The sequence below is a fragment of the Melanerpes formicivorus genome, unplaced genomic scaffold, assembly GCF_026170545.1.
Source record: "Melanerpes formicivorus ecotype bairdi unplaced genomic scaffold, bMelFor1.0.p_v2 SCAF_12, whole genome shotgun sequence".
NCBI lineage: Eukaryota > Metazoa > Chordata > Aves > Piciformes > Picidae > Melanerpes > Melanerpes formicivorus.
The window spans coordinates 4115212-4135814 of NW_027142364.1; the positions used below are offsets into that span (position 1 = coordinate 4115212).

Here is a 20603-nt window from a genome sequence, read left to right on the forward strand (position 1 = left end):
AATCCTGTGATTTGCTAAGACACCTCTGACGAGGAAATGGCTGATTCCTTCAACATACAGAAAACCAAAAAACTGTTATTGCTAGGGAAAAAATGTTAACATTAGCATTTACAATCTGGGGAGGAGAGGCTTCTTCCACTTATTTTCAGGAGAATAATTCAAGAATTGCATTAAAACAGTCTAGTCTACATGCAAATTTGAGTTTTGACCTTTTGTGCTAATCAAAAGCCACGGTGCTAGAAAGCTGTGTACATTATTGCAGAAAGTATGGAGCAGAATTAACTAATATACCTTCAATATGGTTGTAACAGATTTGAAGGTTATTTCACATACTTCACTACACAGGGATCAGAATCTAAATAACTAGAAATGCTTCAAACAGCAATTATTAACTCTTGAAGGAGATTCTGGTGGTATGTGTAGTGTACTTCAGGTATTATATATAGTGAGTAGCTTTGGTGGTTACGTGAAGTAGGGATTTAATATCAGAGGCCATAAAGATTTGAGAAAATTGCTTGCAAAGTGATCTTAAACACACTGGGTACACGGTTAAATAATTAGAGCTACTTTAAAAAGTATCTAAAATCCATTAGAACTCTACCTAATGAATTCACTGAGCACTTCTGGACAGAGAAGGAGCACATGCAGAATGAATTACCCAACCAAAAGTACACATCCTTCACACACGCACTGGCTTCTGCCACCACACACACTGCACACCAGAAACTGAGGTTTATATTCACAATTAACTTGGTGCTTCTTACAAAATCCATTGCTGACATGACCTTTTGCCCAATGATTTTCCAATATCTCTCTGCTTCTTTGCCCTTGAGAGTATTGAAAAGTGCTTTCTGGTCTAGGAAATGAAATCACAGAATCACATCATTAACTGGGTTGGAAAAGACCTTTGAGATCATCAAGTCCAATCTATTACCTAACACCATCTACTCAGCTAAACCATGGCATCAAGTGTCTCATCCAGTCTTTTTAAAAACACTTCCAGGGATGGTGACTCCACCACCTCCCTGGGCAGCTCATAATGTCAGGCATTAGTGCCAGCTATTATTTCCTACACTTGAAAGAGCTTTTCAAAAAGTTTCTTCAGGATGGCAAGAATCACAAGCCCATAAACTGTGTTCATTCAGATATGTTTGCCATAATGGATCTAGCAAGTTGATGGGTAAACTGGAGGGGGAGAGAGGATGATGGGGAGAGCTGTCTGGACAGTCAAGGCTGCTGGCACAGAGAAATGGGACACGAGGACCCCCCTAGCCCCCTCATTTAGCAAGGATCATGGAGGACACCTCTGAGCTATGCCAGCTCTTAAGCAAGTTGGAGTACCTGAAAGCAGTGACAGTCTTCTACGTGTCCACTTTTCCACGCGTCTCCCAATGCCTTTGCTTTTGAAACCCAGCGTCAGTAAGTGCAGCCCAGGAGGTTCAGATGGCCACTTAGCTGACTGTGGCAAGATGTGAAATGCCTCAGGATCTGGAAGAGGGAAATGACAATAATTTCCACTGTTATATTTCTTTTCAGTTGTAAGAGAAGTTACTTAATTTGAAGGGAAAAAGGAACTCTAAGGAGGAGTGAGATGTAATCCAGAAAGCTTGCCACAACAAAGATGCCTAAAGCAACCCAACCAGCTACAACTGGGTTTTGAAATTGCAGACTTTGCAACCTTTTAGATTAATGCCTTACATTTCACAGATACATAAGAAAAAAGGAGTTTCTTCTGTTTATGAATTTTTCAATGCTGATCATCCAAAGCATTAAAACCACTTCAGTAATACAACATTCTGGTCTTTTAACTGCTGGTTCATTGTCCCCTGAATTTGTGAAGTTTGAATTCCTACAGATTTGTGCTTTTACCATCACCACCACAGCCCCCTAGGCTTCCTGTGTGTCTTTTCTGACCCACTCAGCTGGCATCTGACAGCCTGTGCTGTGCCTTGTCCAGAATCTGTGACTGCTGTTGCCAAAAAACCTGTGTATCAGCTGAGTCGGACTGCCCTGACCTCAGTGAGGACAGATGCTCAGAACAATTGTCTACTTCACCTTTGCTTAGGGAACCAGACCAGTCCTTTCCTCCCTCCCACACAAAAAAATAAACCTAGATTGAATGTCAGTGTCACTTTTCACAAAGGAGTGCTCTGTTTTCAGTGTGCTCTGCTTTTAAGATGCCAGGCTGTGTGATCACAGTGACAAATGGAGAACCCTGCTCAGAGCTCTCCGGACTTACCCCTATATAAATCAAAGAGAGTGGACCTGATATTTCCCTTGCAGCATATTCTGCCTCTGATGGATTCTCAATTTTGCAACAAACTGCATTGTACACTTGGATTTAAATGTGTATCTGCTCCTTTTCCTCGGCAATAAGGGAAACTCTGAAATCGATTCAGTCCTTACACTCTAGCAGAGCTTGGGCTAGAATTGGGCAGATGATTGTTACAGAACAGGAAGGTTATTTAAAACCACATGGTTGTGAGATGCCTGGTGTCTCACACCCACTGCTAAAATGGGGCTTATCTTACATTTTTAATTTCACCTACGTGAGATACAGACCTGCAGGTTGAAAGTTCAGCGGTACCCCACCAACCATGTGCTAAACTTCTTACGTGGGATTGCTTTTTCAGGGGCAGTGTGATTTTAAGGTCATATCTGAATAGATAAGTAACCCCTACTGCTTCGGTTGACTTCACCTAACACTGACAACAGTTATCTCAGCATCAAGTCTAAGAAAAAGAGCCACATCTGCTCTGAGAGTTTCCAGGACAGAAAGGAGGTCATCTGGAAGCAGTCCCAACTGCATAAGGCTCTTCACAGCACTGTACTCTCAACCCCCTGATACACCTAGTGTTTTTTCTTGGGTTTCTATCCCATTTAATTCCTAGAAAATTCAGTGATCCCTCAACCTGCTCTATTTAGTCTGTTTTATAATTGACTAATGTAATATAGGACTGGGTTGTTTTATCTCTCACTCCTTCTCCCCCTTCTTCCTTTCCCTTATTGGGAGGAGTAAGAAAGTGATTGGTGATGCTTTCAGAGTCATTCAGTAATTTATGAAGACAAACTGGGTTTCAGTGCACACCATGCCCCTTTTGCTGCTTATGTGCTCCTGAAAGTCTCACCCTTGTTGTAAATTCAGAGTTTTATGTGAAATATGGATTTATCTTTCTAAAAATCAGGTTTGGGGAGCTTTATTTTATGCTCCTTTTAATGCCAATACTTTTGTCCCAGGAAATTCTCCACAGTCACCTAAGCAAGTAAATGGGAGAGTGGGATTTTACAATCTCTGTGTCAAACAAGTCCCCATTTTCCCTCTTCAAACAACCCCAAAGCTACTGCCAGAAACTAAATACATGGGTGATCTGCAACTTGAAAGTCATGACAGTTTCCTAAAGCAAAATGAACCAAACAAGTTTACTTGTGTTAAGTATTTGTTTATAATGCTTGCTTCTCTAATGCCTATTTGTGTTTTTCAAACAGTTTTTGTTCTCCTTCCCAAGGATGCAATGTGTATACTTTTGGAAGTCTTATGTATCTGTAGAATGAGCTCAGTAGAGGGGTAACAACTAAGCCACCATCTCTGACCTGAGTATGTAACTCTTGGCAAGAAGTGGGTGGCACCTCAACCCTTTAGACCACCCTGCTGGCAGGGTGAGCTGCACATCTAGTTTATGTGATGAAGACAGAGGCTTTCCAGACTTTGACCTGAGAAATGCATTTTTCCCTTTATGTTTCTCAATCACCAACTCAAAGCCAGGTGTTACCAGGGTCAACTATATTCCAAGTTAATGGTAGTAAGAAATGCCTTTTTATCCCCCTGCCTCTCTTTTGCCAAAATATCATTCCCATTTCTCTTGAAACATGGCTGCAGTCACCAGAATTTCAGTGTCTGTTTGCTCCAGGAGATGCTGTTTGAGTTCATGCTACCAGATGACAACAGGCTCTGCAACACCTGTTTGCTCTGGATCCTAGGATCCTATTTGTCTTTAATGGGCTAAAGGGAACCTGGCTATCTATTTCCATCCTTGCAGCTGAGATGCTCTCAAAGCTGGTGGTCAGTCCCTTGTGTTTGTAGAAAAGAGGATATTTTTGTGAAGTAAGGCTGTGATGCAGGGATGACCATTGGTAACTGATGGAAGTCTACAGAGATTGGCATCAACTTGGATCTCACTGTCACCACAATACAATGCAAATCTACCTTTGAACAAAAGATTAGTTCCAACAATGAAATCCAACAATGGGAACATGAGGCTCCCTGGATAAAAAATCATCTTTATAGTGTGAAGTCTGTACTTCTCCTAAGTACTGAATTGATTACCTAAATCATGTACGCTTAGAGAGCAAATCCCAGAAGTTAACTACCCGTCCTCCAGAAGTTTAGAAATGCCTGGATTTCAAGCTCCAGACTCTCTCAAACTCTTTGTAATTCAGCCACAGACACACATGGCATACAGAATAGAATAGAATTAACCAGGTTGGAAAAGACCTTTGAGATCATTGAGTCCAACCTATCATCCAACACCATCTAATCAACTAAACCATGGCACCAAGCATCCCATCCAGTCTCTTCCTAAACACCTCCAGAGATGGTGACTCCACCACTGCCCTGGGCAGCCCATTCCAATGGCCAATCACCCTTTCTATGAGGAACTTCTTCCTAACATCCAGCCTAAACCTCCCCAGTGCTTCTGAACAGGTGAACCTATTACCTGTACACTGGTGCTGCAAGTAGTCAGGGTTCCTTTTAGCAAAAGTGCACTGGATCTTGTTTATGTCTTGATCCTTTTCTTCTGTCTCAAATGGTGTGTACATAACTGTAAAAGATGTCTCAGCAGTGATGGCTTCTTCAATCATAGCCTAAGAAAAAGGCAAAGGGATCATACATTTCATGTCACTTACTGGCCAGGGTGTTTTTAAGAAAAGAATAATTACTTTCACAGATGATATTTTCCCTTTAATAATTGCACAGTCATGTAGAGATAACATATTTTGGTCTTGAATATTAATTAGAGGGGAATTTAAATTACTTCCAGAAAACACTGCCTATCTATACTCAGAAAATTCATTTAATGGAGAAAGCACATTTGTAAACAGTCTTTAGTGCAGCAAGCCTATGTCTTCAATGAGGAGCAAAGTATTAGATAAATTATCTTTTAGATGAAAAGAAAAAAGTGATTCCACATTCTCTGAAGGTCACATCTTTCATAGGAGGGTTTTATTCAGTCCTTGGGAGCTTGTTAAACAATGCTAAGCATTCATATTACCCCTTGGGTTGGCATGAATCAGACACTATGCCTATACGGAATATTAGTCTTAAAATATTGCATTTAAACCCTATTTGCATTAAGAGTAAAATTCACTCCTGTGCAGAGGGCAACATGAAGCTTATGAACCTTGTCATCCCTTAAAAATGACTCAAATGATGCATTGCGCTGGTTTTATGTGGAGAGGTGGATTTCACACTCAGTGGACCCCAATGAACTGGTGCTGGAACTGCCAGGATGAGCTACCAGCCTGGAAACAGTCTTCTAGGTACTCTTATCAGTCAGAGTAAGTGAGGTTGAGCTCATTTTCTCCTGTGTTGGGGTCTGGGTAAGACTACGTTCTGCACTGCTTTAGCTGCATCTGTTGCTAATAAAGCCTTGTCTCCTTGACAAGGGCTGTCCTTTTGGGGGAACTCTAAGGCTTCATTGCTGTATGTTGGCAAATGTGTAGACGTGGTTAATAGTGGCAATGCCAACACAAAGTTACCAGAGATGGTCAGAAAAGCATGGGAGGAAAAGATACTATTTTTTAACAGGGTGTATCAACCTTCCAGATGGCCTTACACACTGAAGTGATTCACAGAAGGTATCATTATGGGACTAGCTTGGTGTTTTATTGACAAGTCCTCACTTTGGTTCTCCAGTCTATCCTCCACTTATGCAAAATTATCCAAGACACACTGTGCCTCTGTGGGTTGCTTGTTTAGCTGACATCTGCTCCCACCAACCTGGAATGGAGGGTTAAGTGTGCCAATTTGTTATGTATCTATGTCCTTCTCTTTAATGGCTTTAGACAACAGGTCCTCTGACAGGGTCTTACAGCAGTTTATTTCCATCCTGATTATTGGTATGGGGTGTGCAGAAATAGCATCGAAACACTGTAATTGTTTTGAGCAGGTACTGGGATAGGCTGCCATGCATGCACCCTGAGTGCTCTCACACTGAATGCTCTGCCTGGATGTCAAGGGTGTCACTGGGGGTTTGCTTATGTAACAGATTGTCGCTTCAGCCCATTATCCTGCATTTACTGGAATGGGAGCAGTCTGGAGTGACCAGCATTTAGCCCTGAAAAATTAACAAGCTTCAAATGTATGCAGTAGTATCATGACCACCTGGGGCAGTGATAACATTTCCCACCGGTGAGAAGGAGTTCCAGCTTTCCATGGGCACAGCCATGTTATCCCTGGTTAGTGCCACAGATCTGGAGGTATCAGACCTGAAAATAGCAAGTGTGTCCTGCCAGGAGCTCAGGGGCCCATGAATGGATGTGTTTTTGTTCCTCCCTGTGGGAATTCTTACCAGTCTGCACTGCTTTATAGGAGAGTGATTTTTGGATTTCATATTTCCATGGACATTAATGATTTAGTTGTTCAGGGCCCTTAGAGGATGAGTAGTAGCAACACAAGGGTACCAGTCTAGCTTTCCAAGTGGAGTGAGACAGTGAGACCAAAACAGGAGTGGCTGCACCAGCTCATGACAACCTGCAAAGTTCACTTTCTGGCTTTATCATCTTCAAGAACAGTTCAAAGTCACCCCTATAGTATCTCTGCATTGCCATGATGTACCCATGATCACTCTGCACAGCATGCAAATAGTGACTAGCTCAGAGGGCAATAACAGCAAAATGTCAGCCAACAGGGAAAATAATAGATCTGTAGTTTCTGGTCAATAGTGCTACTGAAGGTATTATTATTATTACCCAAGAGCATTTTTCCCCCCCAAGCTACTGACCCGGAACATAGATGCTATTTGTTTTATTATTCTCTTGGATTTTTATGGGGTAAAGTCTTTAAGGATATAAAACTTCAGCCCATAAAAACTTTGGAGGAGAAAACTTTATATGATTTAAATCTCTAAGAATTTTTCTGCTTAAGTCTTTATGCACTGAAGTCCACATCTGTGGATGAATATATGGCAACGTGTCCAGGAAAGAGAGGTGCCTGCAGAGCATGTGTCATGCTATCCAAGATGCAGTCACACAATGGAGAGGATTGCAAGGGCTCCAATGGACTTGCAAGAGAGCTCTTGCAGAGAGGACATGACCACTGCTTTTTCCTTTTTTAGCCCATTTGCAAGTGTTATGCTGTCTTTCTATCTGAAAGGTCCTTTCTGCAATATCCTCCGAGATACATCAGAAGGAGTGTTGCTGTTCTGGCCTTGCACTTGAAGAATGCCTGGGTCTTTCATGAGTATGGAGATAGATGCTAAACGGGTTAAGATGATAAAGAAAAAAGCATTCATTTTGTTTCATATTTTGCACGTGAGCTCTGCAGCGATGTCTCATCACATGCTGCTGCACTCAAGCCTTCAATTCCAGCAGGGCTAGAAAAAGTTGAGATGACTTTAAACTACCAGAAAGAGCTCCTCTAGCTATGTACAATAATGTAAGGACTATGAATGACATGAGTCCACTGAATTTACTGGTTTACCTCAGCAGTGGACAAAAGCTCTTGCTTCAGCAAAGATGTGAGAACTTGCTCAACAAGAGCCTGCAGAGTAATCTGATGATAGGGAAGATTTCTTTTTGTACTTCTGGAACTGACTCATGCTCTGCTGTGTCAGGAGGCTTATATCCCTCTTTTGGAAGCATGGGGAATCAGAGTAAGTCTACAGAGAAACCATCTGGAGACAAAGTGTCTCAAGGAGCATTGATATTGTCAGCACTTCTATTACAACCCCAATAAATTCCTTCATGAAACACACGTGCTCGCAAGGTTTGAGGGATGCGCACTGCTGGCGCCACAATTAGAAAGCCAAAACACATTCCTAAACCACAAGCTTGGTTTTGATCACGGTTTTCAACACGTATTTGACCCAGCACCACAACCTCGTCTCTGAGCACCTTGGCTCTGCAATCTCTCTAGTAATGTTACATTTCACAGAACTTTCAGCAAAACTTCAACTTTAGCCTAAACCATCTTACACTGTCCCTTCAACACCCACTAAAATCCTGTTGAGAGCTCAGAAAATGAATAGGTAGATGCACAAGAAACAAAGCTTTCCCTTGCCAACTTTTGATGGCAAATGATATAACTACTTCAATATTTTTATGAAGCTCTTGCCATTTTGCCTGCTTAGAGCAGACAGAGAAGAAAAATGGCACTGTAGCAAAAAATCCTTCATAACTGTGACAGCAGCTTTCCCTGCTACAGTCCCTAACCTTAATCCTCCTTAACTACAGAAAGGTTTAATTTGGAAAATCCAATTATCTTGACATCTAGAATTAGCCAAAAATTTAGATATCTTTCTAGTGCCTTATCTTGCAGCTGCAGTGCACGCTCAGCCACTGTCTCATTTACAGTACAGCAGGAACTGATGCTTTTATTGATGATTTTTATTAATGCAATGGTATCAGTCAGGGTAAAGCCATTAGCCTCTTCTATGAACTGCTTCCACTCCTAGGCTGGTAGTTAGAATTATGGGTGCACTGCAGTGCAACCTATGGGCTTTTCTCTCTATCTTTCCAGCCACAAAGAAGTATCTGGCAGTCTAAGCCTGTTGCTGTTGCGATATGAATATCTTCTCACCAGTATGATCTTCTTACATGTTTTTCATTTCTATTTTCTTCCATGGGAAAAATAAGTAGACAGAATGCCAGTGTATATCCTTCTCTCAATATGTTTATGGTATGAATAAATCATGTTTTACACAATAGATGGGAACTTTCTGCTTATCTGCCATGTAGTGTCTCCCCATTTATGTAGGTCACATCAAGTATCAGCTTACTTAGGTTCTTAAGTTATTAATGTATTTAGGTTTCTTTGAGTTATTTTGTAGGCAGTATATTTTGAAAGCAGATTTGCAGAGTGCCACAGTGATAGATCCGTGGGTTCTGCTGACTTCTGAAAGGCAGAGGCAGAAGTAATGCAGATGGGTTACCTTGAGCTTCAAGATCTTTTTGATACTCTAATAAGTATCTCTATATTTTGGAGGAAAAGAAATCCATGCCTTATATCCTTCCAAAGAGATCAGTATTCATTAACGAAATCTCCCATGAGACATCAAGCATGGAGAAGGCTGGAGGCTGCTCTTGAAACTCTCTGTCCATGATGCCAACAGGTGGGAAAGCAAAGACTGAACACAAATGTGGAAATGCGGCTCTAGACCAGGGGAGCTCTCTGCCCAGAAACTCATTCTCCAGTCTCACAAACTCATGTGCACAGAGAGTGCCACAGCCATCCTCAATTCCTGTATCACATGCTGCTACCCGAGGGTCTGGCCTTTTCATCTCATCACATGGGTAAATGTGAAGGATTTCAGTACTCTTTCAGTACTGGAATGACTCTGAGGCTGTATTTGCTCTGCAAGGGTGTTGCAGAGCATTGACAAAGTGAGCCCCTGTTACTGCTCAGACTATGATTTGTTGCCATCAGTATTTACCATGCATATCTATACGAGGCAGGAGCTCTGGCTCCAAGCATCTCTACAGAAGTGGCTCCTGGCCTGGGCCACCTACCCCTTCCCCAGCTGGGGCCTTGAGACTCCCTGAGACACTATAACGTGAGCAGAGCAGGGCCAGAGTGAATTGGGCTCCCTTGGATAGTCAGTGTGAGTGCTGTGTTCTGCTGTGCTGGCAAGCTCTCAGCCACCCAGCTAGCCATGGTGCTGACATGCTTCCTTGGTGGGGGAGCAGAGGCAGACAGAAGTCTGCAATGGGGCAGTGGGAGTAGTGGATGCAAACATTGAAGAACCACTCCTGTGAACAAGCCCTTTATCCTCTCCATGAAGCTATTAGCCAAACCCACAGCTTTGAACCAGTTTTTCTTGGTGAAACACCAGAGATATGAGATGCCATCCAGGGGGACCTGGACAAGCTTGAAAAGTGGGTCCATGAGAACAAGGTCAAGTGCAAGGTCCTGAACCTGGGTCAGGAAAATCCTCAATATTGGTATAGGCTGGAATGGAATGGAATGGAATGATGTGATTGAGAACAGTCCTGTGGACAAAGACTTAGGAGAACTGGTGTACAAAAAGCTGGACAATGAGCCCTGGCAGCCCAGGTGGCCAAACATATCCTGTGCTGCATCAGAAGTGTGGCCAGCATCTTGAGGGAGGTGATTCTGCCCCTCTGCTCTGCTTCTATGGGATACTCTTATTCCAATAAGGCAATTCACAGTGACTGCTCTGAGCAGCAGGACTTCCCTTCCAGTGCTGGGAAAAGCCTTTAGCCATTACAAGTGCTCAGCAGGTCAGCTCCTCATGGCTCTCGCTATGTCAGGAATGGGTCACAGTTTAATCATCAGGGCTTTTTTTTTTGTGTGTGTGTGTGAAAGGGGATTATAAACTGTGCTCAGCCTGGGCTCAGAGAGACATCTTAACTGTGAGAGGCAGAGCTAAAGGTTGAGCATCGCTGAGCACTTTACATGAATATAGCCAGAACCCACAGGCCAACACCTGAAAGCTCCATCCATCTGGTGATTCAGGCAAGTGCTTGAGAGATGGGGAGTGACTCTGGCAAGGAAATACTCCTGGGACAAAGGTGAGATGCTTGCTGCAGGGGATTTCTAGGCTTTTAGCCCAAACAAGAGAATAAAGAGGAAATAAAAAAAGGACTCTAAAATGCAGTAACTGAAGGGTATGTTGGCCCTTCCCAGCACTGAGCTCAACATCTTTTGGGAACTTGACTTAAATGTGAAGAGATGAATCAGACAGCCAGAGGTGGTGACTAATGTGGTTAGCCTGTAAAATGGACAGCACTGTTCAAAGGGGCAGCAAAAATTCATGCCTGAGTCATTGAAATAGCAAACTACTTTATGTGGCTGAATGGCTGCTAATTTAGTAGAAGACAAGTTGACTGCATATAGAGATGTGTCTGAAAGAGTTTTTTGTGTGATGTCCTCTGTAGTTTTTCAAGAGCAAATGTGCAGATGGAAAGCCACGTAACCAGTAATGATCCTGGGAAGAACACAAAATCCTGCCTGTAGCTTCATCTCCCTGAAGAAAGAAGAAGGTATACAAAGAAAGGGAAGATGATAATGAACATGTAACTTCTTGAGGACCTTTGTAACTTGAGGGAACAATAAGGGCTTGAGAACAGCAAAAGAAATGGCTGGTTTTCTACGTTGATTTCTCGGGTTTCTTTTATAAATCTTAAAGCTCTGCTTTGCAATCCAGTGAAAGGCAGGATGAATTGAAAATTCTACTTGTGGATTACTTTGAGCTACCCTGTAGGTTTTTTAAATGGTCTGGAGCTTTGATGGACAAGTTGTTCCTATTAAACATCTTTGAAACATGATTTATGGGTCTCTGTTAACAGTTAAAACCCTAATTGGATTGGTATTTTGCTTTATACTGGGATTTCAACAGCTACCAACTACAGCAAGGTATGTGTTCCCTATTACAGTCAGCTGGTAATAAAGGAATCCATCTTTCCTGAAATTACACACAATTAATCTGTTTTAATAATCGTGACATTTAAACTAATAACTTCTCTGAGCATGTAAATACGATTCGAGCAACAATTATTCTACCCCAAATGATCTGTTACCAGAAAAACAGAAGTAGGCAGAAAATGTGTGGAGGTAGGTAATGTTAAAGAAGAAAGAATACAGGGAAAATGTTAAATTTCTTGGGTTTCTACATGTAGGATTGTTTCTGGAATGGAAATACCAGCAATAACAGCAGCAATAAAAAGCTCCCAAATCAGTATCAACATGATAGAAGCTCTCTGTTACGTTATTTTATTTGCTTTCTCAATCCAGTTTTCAATTACTTCATATTTTTACTACTGTACTTGAGAGCAGAACAAAGCTCGTGTTTTGCAGCTGACAGTTATGTATACTTGGTGTATTCCAAAGCCAACCTGGTCTGAATCCCTAAAATGGTATCTATAGGAAAAGGCCCATTCTGCCCTTCCCCAAATGTAAATCACTTAATCTTATCAAGTTGCTTCAACCATGATGCAATGAGAACACAGGAAAGTCATGAACTGGTCAGAAGCTGCAATGCCTTAATAATGAACTGAGGGTCCTGCTTACAAGCCCAAATCTTTTTGTTCTTCTAATGTGCAGGAAAACCATTACATCTCAATTTTCCACTGGGAAACTAAAAGCTCTGTGTTTCAAGGTAAATGAAAGTTGTCCTTCAAAATGGCCATAAATACAGAAGAAGGAGGATTGCCTATGGGTTTTTATGAAGAGGGGTAAGAGAAATGTTATCTCTCTTCTGACATGAGGAAATTCAAAATTCATTCTTAAAGCAGTAACAAGCTCCACAGACCTCTGAGAAAATAATAGAGGCCTGCACATATTAGACATTTCTGCTTGTACACACAACAGGTACTGACCTCAATGGGATTTTCCCCTGGATTTGATTAAAGAAGGGACTTTCCTGCAGTGAAGCGTGGCACAGCATGATCTGCTAAAATAGCCTCCAGAATTAATGAGAAATACATTTTCTCAGTGATATGATAGCCAGGCTGCCCAGAGAGACTGCCTGTCAGCTTCTATCAGTCATTCCATTAGGAGGATTGCAAAACATCCCTGCCGTTGCCAGCTTGGAAACCTCACGCTCTATAGCAGGACATGGGTCAAGCATGAGCACACAGGACTGCTGGACAGCTCTTGTCACTGGCTGAGACTGCAGAAGAGGTTTTGGCTACCAAGAGCTTTTTCCTTTTAACTTTCTTGCCTTGGATCATCACCCTGCAAGGTGTGAGATAAAGCTGAGCTCTAAAGGAGTTGACAGTGTTCATCACTGCGCTGTGGGTGTTCAGCCACCTTGCAGGGCTGGGTTATCATTTGCTTTATTGTGTGATGAGTGTACTGCTCTGTGCTTGCAACAGCCCACATCTTTGAAATGGAAGCACCTGATGTTCATAACAGCAATGAGAAAGCAAAACAAATGTCTCAATACCCAAACCTCATGTCAGCCAATGCATGTGCTGCTGGAAGTTTTCTCTGTGATGCTGAGTTTAGCTGACAGAAATATTCTCAGAAACATAAGTTCGTGAGCTCCGTGTGCAGCAGTTACAGAGCCAACATTTTCAATGTGCTGAGAGTAGCTCTGTGATGGCTGCAGTCTTGGCCAAAACACTGGCGTTGTACTGGAACTAAAACTAAAAGCCCAGTTGACTTCAATGCAAATTAAAGGTCTCCATTTGGGCTGCAGCAAATAGACACAGGCTGCATTATGAAATTAAGGCTTTTAGTACAGATGGTTATGGAGACACATAGATATGAACCTACAAGCTTTGAAATGGCTTCCTGGAGTTCTGTTCATTCCTGCAACATATGAGTTCCTTGCAGAATGGCACTTACTGTAGGACTTTGCCTAGATGGGATTGCCTTTGGATGTAATTGCAAAATGGATGCTAGAGGCAAACCTTTAGTATAGAATAGCCACGTGCTTTTCACGATGGAATAATAAAAGCAATTAAATTTGTAGTGTGCTAATGAGTTAAGCCTGAGATGTTTCTAAAGTTAATAAAGACACTTCATACCAAGATACCAATGCCAGGTATTGGTGAAATCATGCTGTGACTTTCAAGACATTTGCAAGGCTCAGGTTTGACAATGTTAGGTGTTTTTGACATTGTAGGATGGGTGTGATATATTTTTACTCATGAAATGAAACATCCAGCTTATATTGCACTTTTTTTCCCAGCCAGTGCAAATAGTTTAAAAGCTGTGAGTAAACCTGGGCAGTTTGGAGAAGAGCTCTTTCTGGGGGATGAAGTATCTCAAGTCTATTGTTTGTTTTGCTATTACCAGCTGAGAGATTACACTGCTGACAATAAAAGCTAGGAAGCTTACCCGACTATAACAATAAGTAAGTTTAAACACTGTCTTGCTGCTACTGCTCTGAAGCTTTCTACCATGATACATTTAATAACTTCCACATTATTATTTATTGTGATGAACTCTATTTAACTCACCTATTTTTAATCTAGCAGCCCATACAGAAGTCACCCAGTGCATATTGGAGTGACTTATGAAAAAAAGCTCCTCCACTTGATGATATGTTAACGTGGAATGTATATTTTCATTCCATGGAATAAAATATTTGAACAGAGACAAAGGCCCAACTTACTGAATAATATTATCCATTCCAAATTACTTTTTCACCTCTCATCAGCATTAAACCTTCATCTCCGAGGGAAATGGAAGGCAGGCATTAATATGCAAAACCAACACAGGGCATTAGATATTACATATCACTGTGCAGAAGATCCAGAAATAGATGATTTACTTTAAAGGGGATAATCAAAGAAAGCTAATCAAAAAGCTAATCAAAAAGCATATTTAAAGTTGCCTTGGTCATGATCCATAGGTACCTATCCAGGGAGAAGATAACAAGTACTAAAGGATCTTTATGCTTCCAGAGATGAATGCGTAATAGAAACTGCTGGAAGTTTGGACTGGACTAATATGATACCAGTTGGGAGAGAAGTGAGATGACGGTGCAGCAAATAATCTGTTAGTCTGGTTATGGTACACAGGCTATTATTTAACTGTTTAAATGGGGACTGGGCAACTTTCTCACAAGCAGTCTCTGCTTTCCGCTTTCTGCGGTGGAAGCTATATGGCTCATCAACATGAGCCCACACGGCCTTAAAAGGCTGATGGTGCAGACCTTACTGTGTGCCTAAGGGGAGGTACAGAGTCAGAAGGAACAGATTACTCCTGAAGAAGAAATATGTAAAAAATAATAATGAGGAAGGGAATGATTTGAGGCTGTTTTGAAAAGAGTTTTGAAGAAAGAGGACTCCTGGCAGTTGATGTCGAGGATGGAAGTTCAAAGGAAAGTATAAAACCATAATCAGGAGAAGAAAACCAAAGGAGATACAAGATAAAGACTGCTCTGAGCATGAGGAATAGATTAGGGGAGAAAATCCCAGTGATTTAGAAGTAGGATAAATAATAAAGAGCTTTGTAGATGTGAATTAAGGGCCTGAATTTTTTGCAGTTAAGACATCAGCTGAAGGATTCAAGTGGTCTGTACAACGTTTTGAAGCCATAAAAGAAGTAGAAGACAGGCTGTGAGGAGGAAGAGCTTTTTCCAGCAGTTAAAAGAATCATGAAAAGAAGAAACAAAAGTAGTCAATGACACACCAGAAGATTATACACACGACCCACTGATCAAAGCAAAGAGTGACATCCCTAATCTAAAAATCTTTCTTCACAGAAGTAGAAAACAAACTGTCCTGTTCACCATTTTCTTCCTTCTCAGAAAAATTTTGCTCATGATTGCAAGCCAACGCTAGCAACTTCTGGGGCAGAGGAGTAGTTAGCAAGAAAAGCGTGCATCAATAGCTGTTGCTTTGGTTACAAAGGCACATGAGCATGTATAGTCGTGACAAGTTATTTTCAGCTTTACACTGTGAAACAGAGAGAATATTAATAAAAAGATCATGTTCCCTCTGCTTGGTCTCTGTGGTGGAAAGTCCCAGTGCAGTGTCACATGCTACATCATCCTGCATAATTGTTGCCGTGTGCTCTAATGACATTGAAGTCACCCCTGATGCTGAGTGCACAGAACTCATCATCTTGGGGAGGAAAAGGTTTTTCCTGGTGCTGGGGATAGATCTTCATGAACAGCATTTCTTAAGTGCTAGCTATTAACTTGAGTGGGAGCGGTAACTGGGCACCCAGCTGCCTCTACTGCGTGTGTGTCAGCATATAGATGCCGCTGAAGCCTTAGCCTAGCCCACGCTAAGGCATATGCACAAAAGGCACCAAATTGCAGAACAATCTCTGTCTCCCAGTGAAAATCAAGCACGGTGGGGGATCAAACAAATGGCTAGATCTCTACTGACATTTAAACCCTTCTGCAGATAACGATGATGGCAACTCATGTTCAGGAGGAGGGCAGGGAAGGAGTGGAAACAGGGCACAAACGGCATGGGAGTGCCTCTTGGTATCATGGGTGTGCAGGAAGGCCCATGCACGAACCCTCATCAGGAAAAGAAATGCGAGTTCTGGAATAAAGTGGAGAACCAGAGTCCTACCGCTGCCAAAATCCATGGGCCCTTGCTGTCTAGAAGATGATGGTAATGGCTGGAAGGAATTCAGTAGCCCAAATACAGTTCTGGTTCATTCCTGCCTTAGCCCAACCACAGCTTGTGATTTAGAATCTACAAGGATGCACCATGATGAATCTTGTCCTTCATGCCACTTTTCCGGCCCTCTTACATAGCAGGACAGCCTGAACCCCTGGGGGAGAGGACAGCTATGACAGCTCCTCCTTTAAAGGTTTATTCTTTGAAGCTTCATGTCTATGACATCAAGAAGGGAAGTCAATGGATACCAGTGTTAAGGGACAAAAAACTAAAAGGCATTTCATTCAAAGAAATGACCCCTTCATAACACCTGTTTGTGAACTCAAGAATTTAAATGAGTCTGACCCAGTGGGTAAAAAAATCAAACTGCTCTGTACAGAAAAAAATTCTCTGCTGGAAAACATCTAAGAAAGTTCACAGACACTGCAAACACTAGCCCAGTGGGTAATTCTCTGAATGAGGTGCACTTCGCACTCACAGCAGTACTGAAATTCAGTTGCTCCCAGGACTGAGATTTATTCGATTTTACCACTAAGAATGCAACTAATAATAGTTTTTAACAGGAAGAATTTACCATGTGAGTGAAGATAAAAGACCAGATTCTGATTTTTATTACTCTAGCTTATGTTAGGCACATTTTGCACCTCTCCACATAAACTGCAGTTGTCACAGATGTTCTCACAGAAAAAAAATGAACCCCAAATGGGATCAGACTCTGAAATTTTATCGCAAGGGACATATACTGTTCCTAGTATCATTAATTGCTCATCTGGACAAGGAGCACCTGGTAGCAAGGTCCATGCTGGAAGGCAGAAGGGTCTTCCATTGGGCCTCTGGCCCAAATGTTGCACTCTCTCTGAAACGGACTTTGCTCTCATTGAAACTGGGGGGTTAAGGCTGGGACACCACTGACAGCGGTAAGTTCCTGCAGCAATAAGCATCTCCCAGCAATGGATCAAGCATCTATTCACCTCCAAGTTTCTAAGAGCTCTCCTCAGCAGAAGGGGGTACCCTTAAACTTACATTTGTGCTGATGTGGCTGAACAGCCATCTCACATAAGTATCACTCAAGAGACCTGTCTCATTGAAGTCAATGGTCTAGTCCCCTCATAAGTAGTCTTTGTACAATGTGGTCTTGCCTAGCCATCCTTCACAGAACACTTTAGGTTCCTCTGAGACCATTTGTTACAGTCATTTTTTTCCTCCCCTTCCGGTTGAAGAGCTTGGAAAGGTGTCAGAGGATTAGTACCATGAAAATTGCAAAAGGAAAGTGTCACTGAGGTAGGAAGACTTCACAAAAAAATAGCTTAGGGGACTCTACAGTATCCAGAATTAAATTTTATAGCAGTCCATAAAATTGAAGTATGAGCCAAGGGTTAACAACCTTGAATTTTGCCCTTAAAATTAGTCCAAGAAAATCTACTTCATTATAAATACGGTAGTACTGTCTAGTGTCCTGTTGATTGATATGCCCAAGAGCTACCTTTGTCGGCACTCTTTTAAGCAGTAATCCTTCATTTTGGTCTTAATAATGAGATAGGCACCTCCTTCCTCATTGAGCTATCAATTTTTTACCTGCCAATAGTATCTGATATACTTGGTTGTACGCTTCCTAGTGCCTCCCATCAGCCAGTACATATAGTCAGCAATCATGGCGCTCCTGGTGACAAAAGCAGAATAAATGAGTGTGTGGGGAGAGAAGAATGGATACAGCAAAATGCAAAGCAGGTAACAGTAAAAGAGTGTAACACGAGGTTTGTGTCAAAAGATTACACATAACTCTCAGTCTTTGTCCAACTTTAAGACAAGCATTAGTAAACATTTTTTAGTTAGCAAAACTATCTGTGAACACACAACCCTATATTTTCTTTTAACAGCTTTATCACCTTTCACTCTCAGCAAATATTTAATGACTGGAACAGAATACTTTAGCTTTTCTTTTTTTTTATGCTTTACAGTATTTGTGAGTGAAGTGTCTTACATACATTTCTGCTATCACAGCAGCAACATGTAAACACCCTGTAGCGTGCAGTCTGAGAACATCACTTGTCTGTGGCAAACTCAGACACAGTTCACCTTTGATTAAACTATATCCTATAAAAAAAAAAGTCCCCAAACTGAAAGTAATCAGCTATCTTGCTACATAATTGAGTATGCTTTAGTACTCCCACTGTCTGTGACAATCATTGCATTACTCTTTCTAGACTGAGGGATATTAAAAAACTGTTGTGCAATGGATATTAATGCAGAGTTTTAACAGACTTTAGAAAATCAGTTTGCTTTTATGGCTGCCTCTCCACACTGCTCTCCGTTTCCTTTCCTCTAGAGATTCCAAATCCAATTAAATGTGACTAGATGTAATTCCAAATTGTCACTTTAGTCAATTAAACATATAATAATCTTGTGTACCTAATTACTAGCACCAAAAGTTTATTTGTTGATGTAGTGCTATCACTGTGTACTTCTACATGTTCCCCTTATCATTGCCTATATATTAATTGTGCTTTGACATTACTGTAAATTGAATTTGAAATTTCCCCCTAGTTAAAAGTGTCTCACAAACAGTAATCCCAATCCTGTTGTAATACCCTTTCAGAATGTACTTTCCAAGGCTGTATTATTCTCTTAATGAGATATAACCAAAAATACATGGATTTAACAATAAATATTTCAAAGCAGACCCAGTATCAGGGGGTAACATATTGTTACAAACAGGAACTAAATCTTCCCTTAGATGTTCTCATACAGCTCCCATTAATTTCACTGGGAGAAAAGCGACTCAGTAGGATCCATGGATTTCTACATGAGGAATAGATTTAGCCATGAGCTTTATGCAATGCTCATACAAATCACTGGCAAAAATCCTTTTGACTGCACCAGAACAAAGACCAGTTTCTGACTGAACATCGTTAGCCACCACAGGATGAACAAAGGAGTCAATGAGTGGTTTGCCAATGATTTTCAAGGCATTGAGAATTTCATCCCTTGTTCATCCTGCTTAATCCCAGGAATGGCATATGGGTCCTGTGGATGAAGCAGAGAAGGTGAGCAAAGCATCCAGCTTTGCCAGCTGGACCTGGTGGTGATTTTGAGGAAAGACCTTCACTGTGTCCTGAGGTGCAAAACAGAAATAAACATGCAGCACAAAACTGAGGGAAGGCTTCAAACCCATCTGTGACATTATTCTGCAGCTTTGGTGTACTGGAGGTCGTCTACAAAGTTTCCAGCTACTGTGGCAATAGCAATAGGTAGTCTCTATCAGTGTATGTGGTGGTGGCCTCCTCTAGCCACCTCATCAGAAAGAAGGGACTTTCAATCTAAATTTAGAGCAATTCTCAAGCACTAAAGGCTTGTCTTTTTTGGAATTAAAGACCTTTGCAAGCAGTCATTTGCAATTTTGGATCTTACAGATATATTGCTCCTCAGCTGCTGTCATTTCAAAGATTAAAACTGGCAAATACTTAACCCCAAGCATCACCCTGTCACTGTTTGCTGCTACAGGAGCATTGCCATGGGTCAAACACCATCAGTCAACACAAAGGAACTCACTGAGTACTTTGCCATTCCTACTATAGGCCACGGACAGGCAAAGAAAGGATCCATCCACCAGCAGCACAACACAATGTCCAACCTGTGACCTACCCCTCCTCAGTGACAGCCAATGCATTCTCCCACCATGGCACTGCTTTCATCGGTGAAGAGGTGTACAGAGCTTTGGACAAATCTAGAATCTCAGACAAGTTGCTTCATCTTTCTGTGTTTCTCAGTATTTTCTGTCAAATCTGGACAATCATATTTGACTGATTTACTTATGCACTGCACGAATCCTCCTGGGACAATCTCTTGCTAATTTCTCTCAGCATGCTACACACAATGTTGCTCTGCTCATGGCAGAGGTGCCTGGCACTGCTGCACTCCAGACAAATACCTTTCCTCTTTATTCTGCCTTTTTAATTTATTCTTATTTCAATAATCAGAAGCACACTCACATTGCCAGCATTCGTGTTTAGTTTTTCAACATCTGTTTTAATCCCTGCTAGATTTCTCCCGCATTGCCATGCGTTACATCAGGAATGGAGGCACACACATAAAAACCCTTTGAGCCTTTCAAATGCCTCCATCCCTGTTTCACTTCTCAGTTCCTTGGCAAACAGGGAGCACACACAGGTCAGGACTGACGCTTGCTACTGTGACCCTGGCACTTATGAGAGACTTAAAAACCTCCACTCTCAAAAGAAATGCAAGCATTAAGGCTTTATGTGTATGGCTGCATCCAACCCTGAATATGCCCAAGTCAGAGATTTTTCTTTGAAGGTCTCCAAGGCTCAGTTCAC

At 41.6% G+C, this 20603-nt stretch overlaps 1 protein-coding gene across 1 annotated transcript in view; it reads right to left on the minus strand.

The window, feature by feature from the left end:
- Nucleotides 1-20603, minus strand: part of SPATA16 (spermatogenesis associated 16) — an 87165-nt gene that overhangs the window by 29487 nt on the left and 37075 nt on the right. Inside the window, exons 4-7 of the mRNA XM_068145680.1 lie at nt 17845-17929; nt 4716-4863; nt 1342-1488; nt 744-856 (exon numbers count right to left, since the gene is read on the minus strand). Of these exons, the coding sequence (XP_068001781.1) occupies nt 744-856; nt 1342-1488; nt 4716-4863; nt 17845-17929 (493 nt within the window). The remainder of the gene's footprint in view (nt 1-743; nt 857-1341; nt 1489-4715; nt 4864-17844; nt 17930-20603) is intronic.